Source organism: Talpa occidentalis, unplaced genomic scaffold (assembly GCF_014898055.3).
Source record: "Talpa occidentalis isolate TD23 unplaced genomic scaffold, MPIMG_talOcc4v2.1 talOcc4.7, whole genome shotgun sequence".
Taxonomy (NCBI): domain Eukaryota; kingdom Metazoa; phylum Chordata; class Mammalia; order Eulipotyphla; family Talpidae; genus Talpa; species Talpa occidentalis.
In genome coordinates, this window is record NW_023605083.1 from 102,053,394 (window position 1) to 102,073,497 (window position 20,104).

At 50.0% G+C, this 20,104-nt stretch overlaps 1 protein-coding gene across 2 annotated transcripts in view; it reads right to left on the minus strand.

The window, feature by feature from the left end:
• Positions 1–8,371: 8,371 nt before the first annotated feature.
• BICD2 (BICD cargo adaptor 2) overlaps positions 8,372–20,104 on the minus strand; it is a 36,813-nt gene continuing 25,080 nt past the window's right edge. The window contains exons 3-8 of one of the 2 annotated variants that reach the window (XM_037491646.2): positions 18,160–18,312; positions 15,680–16,114; positions 14,132–15,115; positions 13,707–13,858; positions 12,430–12,640; positions 8,372–10,658 (exon numbers count right to left, since the gene is read on the minus strand). In XM_037491646.2, coding sequence (XP_037347543.1) covers positions 10,653–10,658; positions 12,430–12,640; positions 13,707–13,858; positions 14,132–15,115; positions 15,680–16,114; positions 18,160–18,312 — 1,941 coding nt within the window. In that variant the 3' untranslated portion in view covers positions 8,372–10,652. The other variant, XM_037491645.2, reaches the window with a different exon arrangement.

Below are 20,104 nucleotides of genomic sequence, written 5' to 3' on the forward strand. Positions count from 1 at the left end.
CCCGCCCCCTGCCCCGGCCTATGAACATGACCTGAAATGGTCCCCAGTTCTCATGGTGAAGGTGAGCATGACCCGAGATGTATGAGAGATGGCGCCGCCATTGGGATCATGATGGAGAGACCGACCTCAGGGCAGCGTCCTCCTGCCCAGCGACGGTGCGGGGGCTCCTGACCCCCAGCTGCCCTCCTCAGCGTGCAGCGGCTGCCTGCCCGTTCCAGTGCCGCCCCAGGCCAGGGCCTCTCTGACCGGGCCGCGCCGCTCAAGGCCCCCCCCACCTCCCCACCCCACCTGGCCTGCGACCCTGAGATGCCAGAGGGGGCTCCGAGCAGAGCAGGGGCGCACGCACCCCGCCCGGACCCCCGGATCTCCACCTGCTGCATCCCCAGGACTCCCCGAACCCTCTGAGCACCCCCTGGCCCTGGCCAACACTCGCCAGGAGGTAGAGGGTCACCTCTACCCTCCGCTCACACTCACACCCCCAGGAGCAGCATGCGCCCGGAGGACGCCCTGGACAGAGGGGCGAGGTCACTTGTCAGGGAAGACAACCCCCTCTAGCCACAGGCAGACGGGGGACCACGAAATGCAAAAAACTCCACCCAGACACCCCACAGCGCAAGCCCTACAGGGCAAGCCTCATCCCTGATGGGAGAAAAGCCGGCACCTGCCGGAGCAGAGCTGCACCGCCAGGTGCAGCCCCGGGTGAGAGACGCCCCGCCCACCCGACTGCGCAGACGCAAAAAAGTGACAACGTCAGAACCGTCGTAGGGGGCGCCAGATCCCCCCCAAGACGAAAGCCCCTGGTCCCTCTACCCCTTGGGCTCTGGGCCCTTTACATTCCCCCTACCTTATTTTCAGCTGCTGCGCTCCAGTTGCTCCTCTTCTGCTCCTTGCTCTCTGCCGCAGGCTTTATTTTCGCAGCCCCCCCCAGGCTCAGGTGTGCCGAGTAGGCATGCCCACCCCTTTCCCCAGGTGCCCACCCTCAGGCAGCTGAGGCGCAGCCCACACTCCATAGGCTCCTTATTTTCACCGCCGCAGGTTTGCCACAAAGGCAAAACCCAAAAGGAAGCAATCTTCCCTTACCCCTCCTTCCACCCTGGCATTTGCTGTCTCTGGACAGTCTCCACCTGGGTTTTTCTTGGCCACTGGACCCTGCAGCCATGACCCACACAAGGATCATCATCCTCCCAGTTAGCAGTAACATATCCCTTATTTCCACCTGAGGCCTGTCACATTAGAGGTAATCCGACTGTAATATAGTCAAGAAACTATGGATATTTGTTGGAGAATAAACATGATTCAGGCCCATAACTAAGGGGCAGTTCCAAGCTGTGTTCCACCAGGGTGGGGACTTAGGGAAGTTTTAAAGTATCAAGCAGGGGGCACAGCTTGAGCTGAGGTGATTTGTTTGAAATTTGGCTGGTAAATATCTTCAAACTAAATGCTGCAGTGTGAAGTCTTTGTAATAATCAAAACATGGCCTTGCTGTTTCTTTCTAAATATCCACAAGGAGATGCCAGGGTGTCACTGTTCTTAGGTAGTCATTGAAAAGGAGAAATCAGTGAGTGAGTGTTTTTCATAGTCACCAATAGGGAATTGAGCCTGGCTGCTGACTTACCATTTAAAAGTGGCAATATGGCAGCTTAGAAACAAGATGGAATCTGTGACTCAAAGTACATTTCACAAGCCTCACCAGAAGCTCCTTTAATGTCAGTATTTCTACCAAAAGTCTCTTCAAGGCACTCGAGCCTTTTTCTATCATGTACCTCAAAACTCCTCCCCAGTCTCTACTTATTACCCAGTCCCAAAGCCACTTTGATAATTTTAGTGATTTTTCTATAGCAGTGTCCACTCCTGTAGTCATTTGCTAAGGTTATCATAACAACGTACCACAGTCAGGGGAGCTTAAATTTATTTTCTCACAATTCTTGAGGCTGGAAGTTTAAGATCAAGGTGTAGGCCGGTTTGGATTCTTCTGAGGCCTCTCTCCTTGACATGTAGATTCTGTCTACACTGTGTCCTCACAAGGTCTTCCCTGTATGTGTAGACCCCTGGTGTCTCTTGGCCCTAATCTCTTTTTTTAATGGTTTATTTATGCATACAAGAACTGGGGCCAGACGTACATGTGTGTATGTGTTTCTGTTGTGTGTGTGTGTGTGTGAAAGGGTTCACCAGAGACAGGGTGGGTAACAGAACAGTCAGACTGACTGAAATACACTACTGAGGGGAGCAGAGGGACAGACAGGAGAGGTCTGCTGTGCCATGTGGGTTGCTCCCTGGCCGCAGAGGATTAAACTGGTGTTGCAGAGGTTGTGGATAGCTTCATAGTGCCATGCTTAACCCCTTGCACCACCAGGGAGACCCTACACATTTCTTCTTAAGAACATTCCTACCCTAGGCAGCACTCTATCTGCTCACCTGTGACTATGCAGGTGCTTCTCTTCACCAACTCTCTCCCTCTGCAGGGCAGCAGCTCCTTCCTGCCCATGACCCGTACCATGCCAGGACTTCTCTTCACTAACCTCCCTCAGCGCAGGCAGCTCTCCTCAATGCTGCCTGCAACCATGCAGTCCTCTCTCAGCAAACCTGTGCCTTTGGCTTTTGTAGGCCTTTTGTGTTTTTTCCAGCATTCCAGCTTGGCGACCGGGTGCAGGGTAGGCAGGAGGCCCTGGCCCTGCGAATGCTGACTCTCAGGGTTCTCTGGGCCGGAGCAGTGCAGGCGGGGGTGGGGAGGGGTGGGGGGTGCTGAGTAGCCGGGGATCCGGGGCTGAGGTGGTCCCCAGGAAAGGGGGAGGTTCCCTGCCCCACCCAAGGGAGGGTGTAGCTGAGCAGGAAGAGAAGAGGATGCAGAGGAGACTGAGGAAGGAAGGAAGCAGGATGGAGCCAGAAGGAGACCTGGAGGAGGCACATGGAGCCTTGAGACACGTGAAGAAACTGCGCTTGTCTTTTGGTGGTGGGCGGGGTGACACAGATGTGGGTGAGACCCGTGGGGAGGTGTAGGGTAAGGTAAAAAATCAGGCTTCTCTGCCCTCCCGCCATCAGGATAGATGAGGGAACCCTGTGATCCTGAATGCATGGAAATGGTGGCAAAAAGTGAAAGGGGGGAATTGTTAGGGGGAAAAGGATGTCCCAAAGCTAATTCCATACAGGCTTTGTGGACTCCACCCCCACCCCAGGCCAAAGCCAAAGACACTGGGAACTCCAAATCCCATCCCCACCAAAGGGAAGGTGGCTGGGACCTGAGGGTGGGGTTAAGCAGCCAGGTTGGGATAAAGTCAGACACGTGGGCTTTGGGGTCCCCCATTTTGGCTCTCCACCAGCTCGCAGCATCCGGCCAGCTCTGAGAGTGCCTTTGGGTTTCCAGGTCGGCGCATCGGGTAGGACGCATTAAAGACTTGATTTCCCTATTTTCTCCCTGAGTTGTACATTTTCCTTATTTCCTTTTCCCTTGTAAATAAACCTTTTATTAACCTTTTGTGTGTGTCTGTAGTGGAGTATTCATAAGTCCCTTTTAAGTGCGCGGGAGAGGACCCACAGCCAGGAACCTGTTTAATATCTGGGCTGCTCTATAACAGCTACACCTGTGCTAAGACTGTGCTTTTTTTTTTTTTTTTTTTTTTTTTTTTTTAAGATTTATTTATTTATTTATTTATTCATACAAGCACTGGGCACAGCTAAGACTGTGCTTTTAAGGGTGGTGCACGGGGACACCGGTAGAAGCCGAAAGAGAAGCCCGAAGCAGAAGCAGAGAACGCCAGAGAGCCCAGGTAGAGTGAAGATTTGCTGGGGGCTGGGAGGACTGCCAGCCTCCCAGCCAGCACCCCTGCCTGCCATATGCCTGGTGAACCCCAATAAAAGACCTGCAAAAAACCACTGAGGACTCTGACTGCTCCTTTACCCGGTCTGCTGGATCAGAAAACCTGCACTGTGTCCTGTTCCTGACCTTATAGGCAGCTTTTATCTTGATTTTGATTTTGCTCTTATCCTTCTGGGCTTGTCTGGTTGTTTCTGACCCTTTTCTGTGGGTCCCCACTGGAAGACGCTTTAGACTTGTGGCAGGCTTTGGGGCCTTGCTCTGGGCCAATCCCCTATGGATGGAGTTTTACCCATGAGGGGATGGTTTGCAGGGTTTGGGCTGCCCCTCTCCCTGCCCTATAACAACAGGAGAATGAAACAGCAGAGAAAGCGAAAGAGTGAAAGAGAAGCCGAGACCACGAGAGCACGCCAGAGAGCCAAGAAAGAATGAAGACTTGCTGGGGGCTGGGAGGCCCCAGCTTGCTGTGTACCTGGTAAAACCCCAATAAAACCCTGAAAAAGCCACTGAGGGTTCTAGGACTCCTCCTTTACCCCGTCTGCTAGGATCATAGATATCCTGCCCTGTGGCCCATCCTGCTGCTACAGGGCCTCTCACCAGGACAAGTCTTGGTATGAGGAACATGCTGGGAAACCAAGTATCTGCTGAAAAGAACAGGCAGATGTTCTGTTCCCCACTCTGGCTCTGGTGAATTCTTTCACCCTCCCGCGCTTCTGACTGTACCCAGTGCTTGTATAAATAAATAAATAAATCTTTAAAAAAAAAAAAAAAAAAAAAAGGCAGGCAGACTTTATGGCCAGATTAGCATAACCAGCTACCTTAACAGAAAGTTAAGTGAGAACAGGACACAGAACAGCATAGATAGGATGCTGTGATCAGTAGGAACAATGGAACTCCCTAGGCAACAGTCCCTATTCACCCCTCTTAGCTTGTGCTAGACTATTATGCATCCCCAATACACATCCCCACCAGTACATTTCTCCGTGTATTTGCCCACCTTCCCTGAACCTGATCCTCAATAAATATGAGAATGCCCTTGAAAGGTGCTGCACTTCCTGGAGGTATTGGCCCCTCTAGGTCTCTCTACCACCCCCGAAGCTGCTGCCCCAGAGGCAACTCATTCCATTGCATTTGGTATACTGCCATTGGTAGCTTGAAATTGGTTGGAGGGGAAGTCTTTTAGAGTGTAGAAATCACAAAATCCTACAAAGCAAAGCAGTTCATGAAGTCTCTCTTGCTTTTTCCTTCCTCCCTCCTCTTCCTTTCTACTCCCTATACATCATATTCTGCAGTCCCCAATCTGCTCTTTGTGGACAGGCTAGATTGCAAAATAATCCTACAGCAAATATCCATGTGCACAGGCTTTGTTTCATCTTCTCTCATGTAGTTGCTCCCTTAGGAAAAGGTGAAAGGGAGTGCTCAGTTGCTGGGACAGTGAAAGCTTCACACCTTATTTGGTCACATAGGGAACTTGACCACAAAGGGCAGGTACCCTGGCTGGAATGATCCCTGGGTCCTTTCACATAGTGACCCTGGAGGGCAGGACAGATGGTGTGTTCTGTTGTCCCAGAGCCAGTTCTAGCTTGAAACAACAATCTTCCCCCTTGCCCTACTGTCTCTCCATTTCTCCACCCCTCAGCCAGACATGACTGCCTCCTCCACTTGAGTGAGCCTATGTAAGGTCGTGGTGCACACAGGCTACTTCTTTTCCGTTTTATGACTTCACAGATGGTCTATCCTGGAAAGTGTCCCATATGCACTTAGTAAGAGTGTATTTTGCTATTTTGGCTGGAGAATTTCATTGATGTATTAGATCTAGTTGATTTATAGTCCCATTTAAGTAGTCTATTATCTTTTTGATGCTGTCGTTATTGTTATTGAAAATGGGGTATTGAAGTTTCCAACTATTGTTGAACTTTATTTCTCCCTTCAATTCTGGCAGTTTTCCCTTACTGTGTTTTGGGGTCTATTCTTTACTGCATATATGTTTACAATTGTATCTTTTTGATAGGTTGACTTTTTAATCACTGTTTATTTCTTGTAGTAATGTTTATCCTAGTCTGTTTTGTCTGATATTAACAATACAGCCACTCCTGTTCTCTTTTAGCTATATTATATATGTATAGAGTATCTTTTTTCCACTTTTCCATGTGACTCATTCTAAAGTGAGTCACTTTAAGTGCAGCTTAACCATGGTATGACAAGTCAATGCAGTTTGGTAAATAGATCTTATCAAAGCTCTGGAATCTATTATATGCTTCCACATGTATAAAACACAGAAATAGGCACAAGTGACCTGTACTAACAGTCTGAGTTATCCCTGTGAGATGGAGTGGGTACAGAGAGCATGGGGGCTTTGGGGGGGTCACCCTCATTTGCTTCTCATCTAGATGGTGGCTCAGTGTGTTCAGTTTACAAGAATCTAGTCAATGGATGCTTTTGCTTGCACTCTTATGTATGTGCAAGCTATATGTATGCTATACTTACCTCACAAACATGTTAGGGTAAATAAAACAAATCCTGACTCAAGAGGGAGATTTTAAAAAAGGGATCTTGGTATGCATGAGTGTATATGTGTATGAGATCATTGATTCCTCTTGTTCTTTCTTCCTGGGAGGCTCATGAGTGTTGTGTTCACAGTATCCATGTAAGGAGTAATTTTCTGTGGATGATGTACTATGGTATTGCTACTTCCTTCTTAGAGAAGGAACTGTGTAAGTGGGAGTGCCTCTTCATACCAAGGACTTGGGCTTACAAAAGTAGGTTCACGCCACCCCCCATGGCGCAGGCGGTTGAGCACAGTGCTGTGAAGCTGTCTGCAGCCTCTGCAGCGTGGGTTTGATCCCGGCCGGCGAGATACCCACATAGCACAGCAGACCTCTCCTATCTCACCTGCTGCTCTCCTCAACAGTATATTTCAGTCAGTCTGCCTGTTCTGCTCTCCACTCTGTCTCTGGAGAATCCTTTCACCGTCTGGCCTGTACCCTGGTTCTTGTGTGCATGAATAAATAAATCTTTAAAAAAAAAAAAGTAGGCTCATAGATGAACCTACTTTTCATAAGAAATTCACACATAGCCTTTCCAGCTCCACTGTTTAAATATGGTTGAAAGCACAGAGGCCCATTCCTGCCAAAATCCCATGCTGGGTAATATCAGAATGTAGGCATATCTATTGTCATAAGAAGCTCCCATGGGCAGGAAGCAGAACAGTGCCTTACAATACTGGCAGTCCCACTGCGTGCTCCGAAAGGAGCTATCTCAGCGGGTCAAGGAACTTTGTAGCTGCTGGTCACACAGCTGTGTTCACTGAATGCAAATCTGGACTAAATATGAGGATGTGAGTACTTCCCTGATGCAAATATGCTGACTTGAAAGACTCCCCACAAGACAAAGTTTTCAGCTGTGCAGCCCAGCATTCCAGACGTTGGTGATGATGATGGCAGCAAGAAGCATATTACCAATACTCATCCACTGAGCACCTGCTGCACGCCCGACATAATCAGGCTTGAGGTTTCACCACCTTGAGCAAAGAACTACTACCCCCAAATTACAGAAGGGAAGCTGATGCTTGAAGTTGGTAAGTCTGCTACCTCCAGAGACTAATTTAACTGAAGGGCTATCTCCACGCCAGTGCTATTAGCTGCAGCTCTGGAAACCTGCTGGGTAGTGGAAGTGAAAATCCTGCAGTGAGTTGAAGGAGGTGTTAGGCATAGGGAATTTCCCTCTTGGTTAGGAAAACTGAGCAGGAAGCTTTTCAGTACTGAATGTCCCTTCCCACAGGTTCCTGGGACGCCACCCACTTGGGAAGCTGCCAGTCCATCCCTGAAATGAACAGTCACATGCGTGAGCACCCAGAGCACACAGGGGATGGCAAAGGCCTTTGCTTCTGTGCTGGTATGAATCAAACATCCCAGCGGGCGGGACTGTGTCAGGGTCAACAAATGTGCTGTGCTCATGGTGGAAACCAAGGACCAGGTGATGTCCCCTCTGAAAGGGATCAGTCCTGTCTGGATTACTACCAAGTGCCCTCTCCTCTTGGGGATCTCCTCCAAGTCAACTGCAGGCTCTCTTCTCAACCCCTTCCAGGGGCTTGTTGCAGCAATGTGGGCCAGCAGAGGAGGAAGATTCTTTCCAACAATTGAGTTAGAAAAACAAGCCTCTTTTGAAAGTTTCAAACTGAACAAGGATCCAGGCAGCTGCTACTAAAGAGAAACAGAAATCATCAGAGGGAACCCTGGCAGGGACACAGAGGCCGGGGGAGATCAGGTTCAAGAAGGCATTCTGGGAGATGACAGGGCCTCAGATGGCCTCCCAGAAGGAAACCCTGAGGTTTGGTGGTAGGCACTCAAGTCTGACTGAGGCTGTCAGGAAGGGAGTGAAAGAGCATCCCAATATTTACTGTCACCTCAGCCATGGTCTGTTCCCATGCAACCGCCAAAATGGGTTCAGAGTGCCCATGAACACATTCCTTAGTTGAGAAAACAAGAATTTGGACAACAAAAGATTGGCATCATTCAAATCCTTGCTTCCTAGTCAGGACAGCATAGTAACAGTGTGCCCTCGCCACCATGCTGCTGGGTGCTCACGATATCTGATGCAGCAGTGCCCTCCTCACACATCCCATGATGGGCCCCAGAGTGGATTCCTGCTCTCAACACCATCAGTACCAATAAATGCTTGTTGTTGGAGATCCTGGAACTGAGGTGTGTTGTTGAATCTTTAATCACCTAGGCAGTTACAGAACATAAACCACATGCTTTGTCTTTTTATTATTCTTTATTTATTGGTCCTACCAACGCGACCCTTTACCCAGGCCCTCTGTTCCTATGTGGGCTGGCTTTGCAGACATTTCTGCCATCTGCCTGTGTTTCAAATTGCGACTGATTTCTCCTTCTTATTTCTTTCCCATGTTCTGCCTCAGTTTTTCACAACTTGAAAGCATTTTTGTTTGGGTCTGTGTAAAGGTTCCTTGGCAGGAGAACATGCATATGCTCTTAAAATAAAGACAACATTCTGACACTAAGTAATGCACAGAAAAAAATACAGTACTCAGACATCATTGCAAATAAATACCCCGTACAGATGAAGTTATCGTAAATGTAACATTTCTTAAGAATCAACACTGTAAGAGAAGGTAAAAAAAGGGGCCCCTACAACTAGGAATAAGAAATGCTTATTCCAGGAAACAGAATTCTTTTTTATTCTTGCTGCTTATATTATTATTATAATTTACCCTTTATTTTGGAAGAGAGAGGACACTTTTTCTTCTTCCTCTATGAGTACCAATTTGACCATTCACCCAACTTCATTCAGCAAATCAGTACAGGATGCAGACCTGATTTGCTAAGAAGCTTCAGCGAGTTCTGTTTCCTGAAATTAACAGTGATTAGTTACACCAAGCAAGAGAATATATAACATCTCTTTCTCACATTTGCAAAGAATACTATGGCTAGCCCTCACCATGCTGACGAGGCCAACATTGCTGGCCCCCCTGCCACCCTGGCTCTTCACAAACGTGGTGTGTTGTTCACACAGCTTGCTTAACATAAAGTCCATTTGGTTCCCAAAGTACACTCAATATTTGTGTTCACTTTCGTTTTCTCAGCCCCTGAATTTGCAAGGATCTGCACAGTAAAGAATCACTGACTAACAGAATTTTGCACAATTGTTGTTTTCTTTCCCTCAATGAAGATGCCCAGGTTCAGGTACGAAGGTGTGTGCCCATTCACACCTATTGGTCCACACTGGCCTTCAGCATTCCCAACTAGTTCTTCACGGTCCACGTCAGAATAAACTACGCTGGGACACCTCCCTTAACTGATGAAGGCACTACTGGCAATGGTTACTAGCAAAAAGGTGTTGAAATTAACACCCTAAAAATCGACTGTAGAATTTTTCTAAGTGTACCACAATTTGGCACAACAACCAGAGTAACAAAACAATTCCAATTTGGAATTTCACTGGTACAGTTGTATAAAATTCTGTTAATCAGTCATGCTTCACAATGTCCTAAAACCCAGAAAATTCTGGAATTTGTAGGTAATACTACTCATTCAATAATTTATCTTTTGTTTTCAAGTGCCTATTACTGTGTAACCAGAGCAAAGGTCAAGTTTTCTTCTTGTTACATTGAACTATTCCTAAGAATAATAATAATACAATATGAAAAACCCCAGAATTGGAATACCCTGGATTTCTTAATGAACATGGCATTAAAAACCTGTAATTTCAAACATGAACCATAATGCCGTATAATCTAACAGGCTGCTGAACCACAGCGTGGACACGCTAGTGAGCGCCTCGCTGGCTTGGCGAAGCCTTTATCTAAGCAGCCTAGAGCTACACGCACAGAGGACACACCGTGCCACGTGCCCATGTCAGACTAACACATTGGGAGCTAAGACAGAGGGCTATAGGACCGCGAGACAGACCATGGCATCTGAGACTGTCCCTATGCAAGGGGTTAAGGAAGCAAATATAATATCAAAGTATCAAAAGTGCACAGGTTGATCGGATAAAAGGAGTATCTGTGACAGGGAGACTCTGTAATGCGAGTTTCTAGTGGGTTCCTAAGTGAGCCTGTGGTCGCTGTGAAGCAGGTTCCTCAGCTTTTGTACAAACACCTTTCCGAGAGCAGCTCATGGCTTCTCAACATTAAAGCTTTTTTTCCTCTCCCATTAAAAACTCGGGAATGCTATTTTGAAAAGAATTGCAGTGGTATATCCAATAATGTTTCTAAGTGGACTTTTGGACCGCCCTTCCTTCCTCTGCGTGGGCCCACGGGAGGGGAGGGGGGCTGCAGTGTGACAGGGCCGGTGGCCGAGTCCTCCTGGCAGCTACTCTATAGCTGAAAATGGGAGAAAACAAGACAACATTAGAACTGGTCATCCGTCAAACAGCAGAAGCCCCACTGAGCGGTGAGGACCTGGGCATGTTAGTTGGCAGAGAAGAGGTACCTGCATGTATTAGGGGGGCTGCCGGCCTAAGTGACTTGTGAAGACCCCTTACAAGTAGAGAGAAGCTGCAAGTCAGACTGGCAAGGAGGGCCGAGGAGTGTGTGGAATAAGCGAACAGCCATGCCCCCGAGTCCCGCTTGCGGGGGAGGATTGGGGATACCTGACCCTTTCTCAAGTGGAAGAGAATTCAAGACTGGGTGCCTGTCAACAAAGTAGACCCATAGTCAAGAATGGGGGCACACAACTTGCATCTCTCTGATTCTAAAGGCTTCCCAAATGCAGACGAGTCTGCAGTATCCAGAGTCGGTGGGGACAGAGATATGCTTGGGAAACAAAGGGAAGGGTGGGCTGAGGGCTGGGGGAGCCAGGGTGAGGGGCCACAGAGAGACAAGGCCAGGAGTCCTTCAGGAGGGGCAAAGGCAGGGGAGAAATATGAAAAGTTCTGCGTCCTAATGTGTGAACTCAGATGGCCTACTCGCGCATTGTGTGGAAGCAGCCCCAGGAAATGAAAGAATCTCAGGTTGCCTTTCCTGTCACTATGTGGAACTGCACTAACCAGACTCACATTCCTCCTGTGCATGCGCAAACCAGCCTGGGCCCAGGCATGGCTCCTTCCCAGTACTGGCTGGGCCCTTGCTGCAGTGTACAGCCTGCCATTTCAGCCCAACCACCAGGTTCAGAATGGGGATATCCAGAGCCCTGTCTCTTGTGGACTAAGCCCCTGGGAAGAAAGCCTGAAAATGGGCAGAGGACAGAGAAATCTGTCCTGAAAGCTGGGAATACCCTAAGTACAAAAGGATGGCTTCCTGCTGAGGGCAGAAGTCTGGTCAGGCACTTGGAAAGTTTTTCTCACTAAAAACACCCCAGGCCCTGGGCCTGTTAACTGTCACTTGACGGGCCACCAGACAGGCATGCAAATCCCGGAAAGAGAGGCCAAGGTTGTGAGCTCTGGTCTCGGGCATGGCCAGGCAAACTGTGCCAAGCCAGAGTGACCAGCTCCCAATGCGCATTCAGCTAGAGGATTCAGCAGCTTAAGGCTGCTCTTTCTCTGGGTCTGATGGGAGAAACTGTGTACTCTTATCCCAGATACAATTTGCAGTGAGATGGTGTACAAACTACAAAGTAACTCTCTGTGAACTGTCAAGACAGACCATCCTCTGAGGCTGCACCTAGGCCTTAGGCCAGAACCTCTAAAGCTGCCTGCTGGGTGCTGGGGTGGCCTGACTGCACAGATACATGCAGGGACATGCAGGTTCAGTTTGGGTTCTGCGCCCCCTCAGGAGCCAGCGACATCCAAGAAGGGATGCCTGATTTCGCCAAGGACTCGGGGTTTCGACCCCACCTTGACCCCACCTAGGAGAGCAGATGCTGTGAAGGGTGTCCCCAAAGGTGAGAAGCAGACACAAAGCTCGCGTGTCCAGGTGAAGCAGCGCTGACTTGGCTAGATCCATCCCTCTGTGCATTAGTCATGGTTAAGACCAGCCTAGCACTGCGGTCCCGCTGCTGCTGGGTTAGTCGAGAAGCAGACAGGTGACGTGCGGCACATTAGCTGAGCGTGAGGCTCTAATCGCAGTAAATGTTATATTTCTCACTGCAGAACACCTGGGTAGCAAGCCCGGAGCTTTCAGCCCTGTTGCTGGCACAGGAGCAGGCGTGACTTACGCTAGGAGTGCTGGGCTTGGCCTTGGGGGTGGCCTTGGTGCGGCCCCGTCGGGCCTGTTCATGGTCCAGCTCAAGCAGCTCTAGACGCTGGGTCAGTGCCAGCTTCTGCTGGATGGCCATGCGCAGCAGTGAGTTAAGTGTCTTCTTCTCGTCCTCAGCAGCTGCCAGCTGTCGCTGCATCTCATCCAGTTGTGTGATGTACTCATCACACCTGCAAGCACAAGAGGCAAAAACATGTTAGAGGACTGAAAAGCCTGGTAGTAAGTGGATGCAATGGGTAGCCCTGTCTCAGCATCTGTTTGTGACAAGTGCCCCACCTATCTGGGTATAAGTGCAGGGAGAGAAATAGCCACTGTGGTCTGTTCATGAGAATAGTGGCCCTGTGCTGTCCCTCTACAGAGCTAATGACTCAGAGGTAAGCAGGTCTCGGATCTTGCCTCCAAGAAGGCAGGTCTTCAAATGAAACAAGTTGGAAAGAAGGCTTATATAACAGGTACTCAGGGTGCATCCAGTGGAAGTCTGCAACTTTCTTTCCTTGTCTTCACCCCTCCTCCTATGTTGCTGAGAAGTGGGGAGTGCCAGGTACCCAGATGAAGAGAACCACACCCGGAGCTGGGTAGGACCTGTCTAACTAGAAGCTCCAGCCTCCACACCCACATGGGACATCGTGGGCCAGCTGTCCTTCCAACACCTGCCAGCAGAGGGCGCCATATCCCTCTAGATACATAAACACATGGAACCAGGCCTGTATCTCAGTCTGTATGTATATGGGATTGTTCAATTCCTGATTGACCATCAGGAAGGGTATTGAAACTTGCTGCCCTTCCCACCAATCACAACTGGCAGAGTCAGATGAGGAGCACAGGACTTCTGTGGATTCCTTCTGTAGCTACAAACCAAACTCTCACCCAGTTCTGGGAGGCAAAACCTTTATTATTGTTAATGATTGGCCCTTCTGTAACTGACCATCATGCCAACTGGATGGCCTACCCCCACCACCTGTCCCCCACTGAAATTCGTACCTCCAATTAGAGCCATGAGGGCTTATCCTCTAAGCCTAGGACTTTAGCCTCCTCATCATATAAGTAAAATGGAGATAAAACTGGGCCCTTCTTGGTTTCTATGAAGAGAAATGGAAACTCCTTCAAGACCCCTGGGCCCCAAGCAGCAGCAGAAATAGTAAAAGAATCATGGGACACTGAAGTACAGCTTGGCTGGGCCCCAGTACATCCAGCTAGCTTTGACATCCTTGCTCTTGCCCTCCACAATCAAATTACCTGGTGGCAAACATGGCGCGCAGTGAAGAGAAGGTGGCTGCATCCTCCTTGAGTGCCTTGAGCTCGTTGCGCAGCTTCATCATGGTCTCAGTCACCATGGCCTTCTCGTTCTCGTACTTGCTCTTCAGGTTGGCAAGGGCCACTTCGGCTGTCTAGGGTCAGAGATGCACAGGGAGCGCACCTCAGTGAGTGTCACAGGTTGAGAACCCCTCAGTGGGGTCCCCGCTGTTCTAGGACCCCCCCTTAACACACCAACCCCCACAGGCCAAAGCCTAGGCTCTCTACCTACAGCAGCAGGCCTACATGGGATGGTTGCAGGCTTGAAGCAGCCTGCAGGGTCCCCAGGAGGAGGACAGGGGAGGGAGTGGCTGGCGTATGTGGATGAAGAGCTCCCCGACCCCGTTAGTCCCGGAGTATGGGCCTACCTGCTTGTTGGCCTTGAGCACCGTGCGCAGTGTGGTGATCTGCTCCCGCTTGGTGCTGAGCAGAGACTTGAGTTTGAGGATTTCCTCCATGAGAGCCTCCCGGTCCTTGTCAGCAGAGGGGCCCAGCTCCTGTGAGGCCAGACGCTGCCGTGACAGCTCTGTGGTGCGGTCCACAGCCGCCTGCAGGTGCCTGATCTGGTCTCGAATGATGGCAATCAGGTTGTAGATGTTCATGGGCTCCCGGCGTGGATCACTCAGAGGTGAGGGCAGTGAAGAGCCTGGTGAGGGGCTGTTATCCCCAGGCCCACCCTCTGTAGCTGGTGGCCCCTTAGGCAGGATGGGCGAGCGGCGCCCACGAGCTTCAGGACCCTCACGGTAATAGTCCAGCACAACACGGGTGGGCGTCTCGTTGTTACACATGCACACGTGGTGGTACAGGTTGGCCAGCTCTTCACTGAAGGTCACTAATTCATCTTGGGCCACACTCAGGCTGCCCTGTGTCTCACCTGCGACATCGCTCACCTTCTTCAGCTCTGCCTGCAGCCGTGCCAGCAGCTCGCGGTCCTGACGGCTGGCTTTCTCCAGCAGGGAGACCTTTTCCGTGAGTGCTTGGCTCTCAGCCTCATGCCGACCCTTCTCTTCAGCGTGCTGGGCCTCACCAGCTTCATGTGCATTTTGCAGGGCCTTCAGCTGCTCCCGGAGCTCACTGGCCTCTGCCAGGGCCACACGGTACTTGCAAGCCAGGATCTCAGGTCCGTCGATGTCCACCTCATAGTAGTCACCATCCTCATGGCTATCACGTTCCTTCTCACTGTCCAGGGCTGTCCGACGCTCTTTGCCAGCCTGCAGGCGCCTCAGAGCACTCAGGTTTTCTGTGAGGCGGCTCACTTGCTCACATTGCTCTGACAGGGAACCCCGTGCCTGTTCCAGCTGCTTCTGTGTGTCCTGCAGTGTGGCCAGGAGGCCCACTTTCTCCCGCTCCATCTGCAAAGGCACAGAAAGGTTCTTCATGCTCCAAAAGGTTCCTAGACAGTCCTAGCAGAGACTCTGCCTGAATCACAGATGTCACCAAGCATGACATGCATGGTATGGCACGCCTGGGTGGGTGTCATGTAGTGGGCCATCAGGGAGGGAGATCTTTCTTCTTCCCAGAGACTTGGGGATCTGGTTGGGTCACTCTTTAGACACAAGCAACCTAGGATTCATGGTGTCAACCCTAGGGATCCATTCAGTCTTGGGGCAGGAAACCCTGAGGTGACAAATCTATAGGCTACAATGGGGAGACTGCATGTGGGCACTAAGGAGGAACACAGAAAACCTCAACAGCAATCAAAACTCTAACCCCATGATCAGAAACCAACTTCCCTGCCACCTTCACCCGTGACACTGCAGTTCCAAGCATGGCAATGATGCAGCACCTGAAATAAACCTAAGGAAAAGGTTCAGGACGGCATAGTGAGTGCTGCCCCAGTGGCCATTAAGGGGGGTGGTTTACTAGGATGTGGATGTCCAGGATTATGAGGAGATTCAGGAGGGGGGCCCTCTTACCTGCATCAGTTGCTGCTTCAGCTTCTGGATCTCAGAGATGTTGAGCTCACTGAGGAGATCAGATACAAGGCTGGGGGATGGGGGCGCCAGGCCATCCTTGGGGGGTGTGGAGGTCTTGTTGTCTGATGGCAGCTTGGCCAGCCCACCATGCTCAAAGCCGTTGGCCAGGCCCTCAGTGTCCTCGCTGAGCTTGAGTCCATCCAGGGAGACATGCAGATGGCTGGTGTACAGGGAGTCATTGATGCTCATGTAGTGTGACAGCTCCTTACGCAAGCTGTTCTTCTGCTCCCGCTCTGTTTTCAGTGTCTCCAATGCCTCCTCCAGCTGCCGTTCCGAGATCTCCTTGAGCCGGATGGCGTCCTCCAGCTGGCTGTTAAGGTACTCAGTTTCCTCCTCCAGACGCTTGATCTCATGCTTGAGGCCTTCAAACTCCACCTAAGGAGGAAAGACCAACATACTGCTGGGCCTGACCATGCGGCTGGGGACAAGTGCCAGTCTGCTCACTCCATGGCCGGGATGTACACACGCACAGGCTCTTAGCACAAGGACACAGCACCCTACACACTACATGCCCACCCACATCTGAGACAAGTGTGCCTGTAGTATGCATAGGGCAAAAGCCTGAGACTTGCTCAGAGCCAGTGATGCTGTGGAAATCAGAATGAACACATCGATGCTACAAATTTCTTAGGTTACTTACTTCCACTGATGCGGGTGCTGTGGCTGCTCACAACACCCTTACCAGAAACTCCTGGGTTGGAAGAGAGAGAAGCAAAATTCGTACTTGCTGAATTGTATTTGCAAGTAGGCCAGGAAAGAGCAGACAGAAATTGGTATTTGACACTTCTTATTCTGGGCCTCCCTGGTGGCCCAGGGTTAAGACTCAGCACTATCATGCTGTCACCTCTGCAGTCTGACTTTCATCCTCAGCCAGGGAGCTAACCCACCTATGGCGCAGCAGACCTCTCCTGTCTTGTGTGCTGCTTCCCAAAGTGGTATATTTCAGCAAATCTGCCTGTTTTGCTCCCTACTCTGTCTCTGGTGAATTCTCTCAACCCCCGCATCTCTGGCCTGCAACTCAGTCCTTGTATGCATAAATAAAAATAAATCTTAAAAAAAAAGTTAAAAGGGCCTCCCCGGTGGCGCAGCGGTTGAGCGCTGGGTTGCGAAGCTGACAGAAGCCTCCGCGGCACCGGTTCGATCCCCAGCTGCTCCCTGGCCACCGGAGGAGGGTCCCTCATGGCGCGCAGACCTCTCCTGCCGCCTGCTGCTCCCCTCAGCAGTGTACTTCGGTCCTTCTGCCTGCTCTGCTCCCTGCTCTGGTGAATTTTCTCACCCTCCCGCTCTGACTGTACCCAGTGCTTATATAAATAAACAAATCTTTAAAAAAAAAAAAGTTAAAAAAAAAAAGCACTTTTTATTTTGTAGTATTTGTCAAGAAATAAATCTCTCAGAGGCAGGACTGAGCTAATCTGCATGAGTTCGGGTCCCAGGAGAACCCCAGAGAGGGGGTTATACTCTACCTAGAGACACTAGGGCCCAGGGGCAATAACTCTTGAGCCTTGGTCCAGAACGTTGTGTGAGACTACTGATGAGCACAGAGTCACAGTTAGCTGGCAGGGCAAGCCTTGAAGGGTCTGAGTGCCCAGGGTTACCTGGGTATCCTTTTATAGGTGAAAGTGAAATTTCCTGTCTAGTCATGAGTGGGGACAATTCTCTTTATTCCTCCTATTACTAGGCAGAAGTTCCTCAAGGGGGGATGAGTCCAAACTACTCCTTAAGGGCCCCCAGATGCACACTACAATTTCCACATCCCCTCCATCCTGCTTCTTTCCAAGGGTTATCCACAGTTCCAGGACAGCAGAGAGAGCAAGGGAAAGGAGCAACTGGCAAACCTGAGACAGCAGGAGGGATGGGGATGAAGTTAGACACCAGTCTTGGGTTTTTGCTGTCACTTCTTTTTTTTTTTTTTTAAAGATTTATTTATTTATGCATACAAGAACTGGGGTACAGGCCAGAGATGCAGGGGGTGAGAGGATTCACCAGAGACAGAGTGGGGAACAGAACAGGCAGACTGACTGAAATACTCCACGGAGGGGAGCAGCGGGCGAGCCAGGAAAGGTCGGCTTCTCCATATGGGTTGCTCTCTGGCCAGCCGGAGATCAAACTCATGCTGCAGAGGCTGTGGATTGTTTCATAGTGTGGGGTTTAACCCCCTTGTGCCACCAGGGAGGCCCTTTTGCTATCACTTCTTCATCACCTTCCATTTTTGGTGGCGGGGTGCCTTGGCCAGGTCAAAGGTCAGCTAGCACTAGCAGATTTTCTTGGTCTTCGAGGGTCTGGGCCCAGCTGTTGCATCCCAGTCCATAGCAGGTGCATGAGGGAGACTGGGAACACTTCTCACCACAGAGACCTCAATTGAGGGAGGCAGGGACTGTGGTCTAGAGCTAGCCCAACCCCTGCTGGCTGGCTCTACTCACCTGGTTCTGCCTGAGCACTGACACCTGTTTCTGCAGGCTGATGTTTTCCTCCTCCAGCTCCGAGTAGTCCTGCAGCAGGCGGGCCTCCCGGAACTTGTACTCCTTGATGTCATCCCGCAGGCGGCCTCGCTGGATCTCCACATTCTGGTTGATCTGCCAGCAAGACAGGAGTGATAGTGAGCAGCCATTCAAGGCCAGCCCCACCACCCCTGGGACACAGGGGTCTCAGTGAAACTAGGCTTGTTGTGGTGTTTGGGGCCCTGGGCAGTGTGGTGTGGGGGTAAAGTGGAGGGTCTCTGCCTGCCTGACCTACAGTTTAAAAGTTGTTCCTCCCTCACATATTACTGGTAGGATGAGGTGTCAGCTCTGTGGACGGAGGTCAACAGAGAACTGCCAGCTAATGCACATGTCCTTCCTCAGCACATACCCCAGAGATGAGAAAACATATATCCCCACAAAAACTTGTGCATAAATGTTCAAACAGCACTCTTCACAAGGGTGAAAGGTGGGGATAGCCCAGTGATGAACAAATAGACAATAAGTGGTCAATCCATACAACGGAATATTCAGCCTCAACAAGGAGTGATGTGTTGTAACAAGCATGAGCCCTGTAAACATGATTATTAGTGAGAGAAGCCAAACACAAGAGGTCGTGGATTGTGATTCCACTGATACCAAGTATCCAGAACAGGCATATCCAGAGATGGTAAGTTGAGGAGTGGTTGCCAAAAGGGATAGAGAGTAGCTGCTAAAAGTTTTCTTTTGAGGGTGGTGAAATATCCTAAATTGGTTTGGGACAGTGCACATATGTGTGAACATACTAAAAACCACTAAACTCTACACACCTTACGTGGTGAGTGGTAAAGTGTATGATCATCCCCATGAAGATGTTAAGAAACAGTCCCGCTTTCAGCGGCCTCCAGAATTCAGATGTCATGCAGGGAAGAGGCAATCGTAACCAAGACTGCCAGGAATTCTCAACCTGCAGCCACCGTGGGCCAGGGCTGAACCATCACCTCAGCCCTGGAGACACGTGGGCCATCCAGCATGTCGTAGGATGTTTAGCTGACCTCTGCCTGGATGAAGCTCCTCCTCTGTTGTGCCAACTGAAACTGTCTCCAGTCCCCTAGGGACTGATCCATCCCTAGACAAACTATCTCCCTAAATGTCCCCTGCTCTCATCACTCCAACTGGGCACCCTCCCATCTGCAAAAGTCTGATGCCCCCAGGCAGGGCGACTTTTGGACAACAGGCTCACCCTCTGGCCCTACAGCTAGCTCCCTCTCTTTGCAGCACACTGCTCGCCACTCCTGCTTCTTTTTCTCATGATCCTATCCACAGCACACACTATGAGACATGAACCTCAGATTTCATGCAGGTACATACAAAACAAAGTAATGCTGGATTAGCAAAATGAATTAGGACCAAAAAGAAAGAAAAGACAAAAGAGCAAGCCACAGAGAGGGAGAGTTGTCATTTATAGTAAGCCCTCCTGACAAAGCTTACACCATATTGTGTCGAGAACTGATGGGATGGTAAGTTACCAACAGGAGGAAGCAGGGCCACCAAGAAATCAAATTCCTTTAAGTAAGCAAAAATAAACAAAAATGACAGCAAGTGGCAATGTGAGGAAACACAGACTTGCTTCCACTTATCTGGAGAGGCAGTTGGAAATCCCTGACAGTTTCCCATACAACCTGTCACTGGTGTGGCCCTCATTTAATATCCCGGGAAAAAAATAAATGTGGATCCTGGTGGTTCATTTTAATGTCACCTTGGCTAGGTGATATTTGGTCAAACACCAGTCCAGGTGGTGCTAGGCAGGTATTTTTTAGATAAGACTAACATTAAATCAGTCAACTTAAAGCAGATTCCCTCCTATGGATGGAACTCATCCAGACAGCTTAAAGTCTTAAGAAAAAACCACAACCACAACAAAAAACAA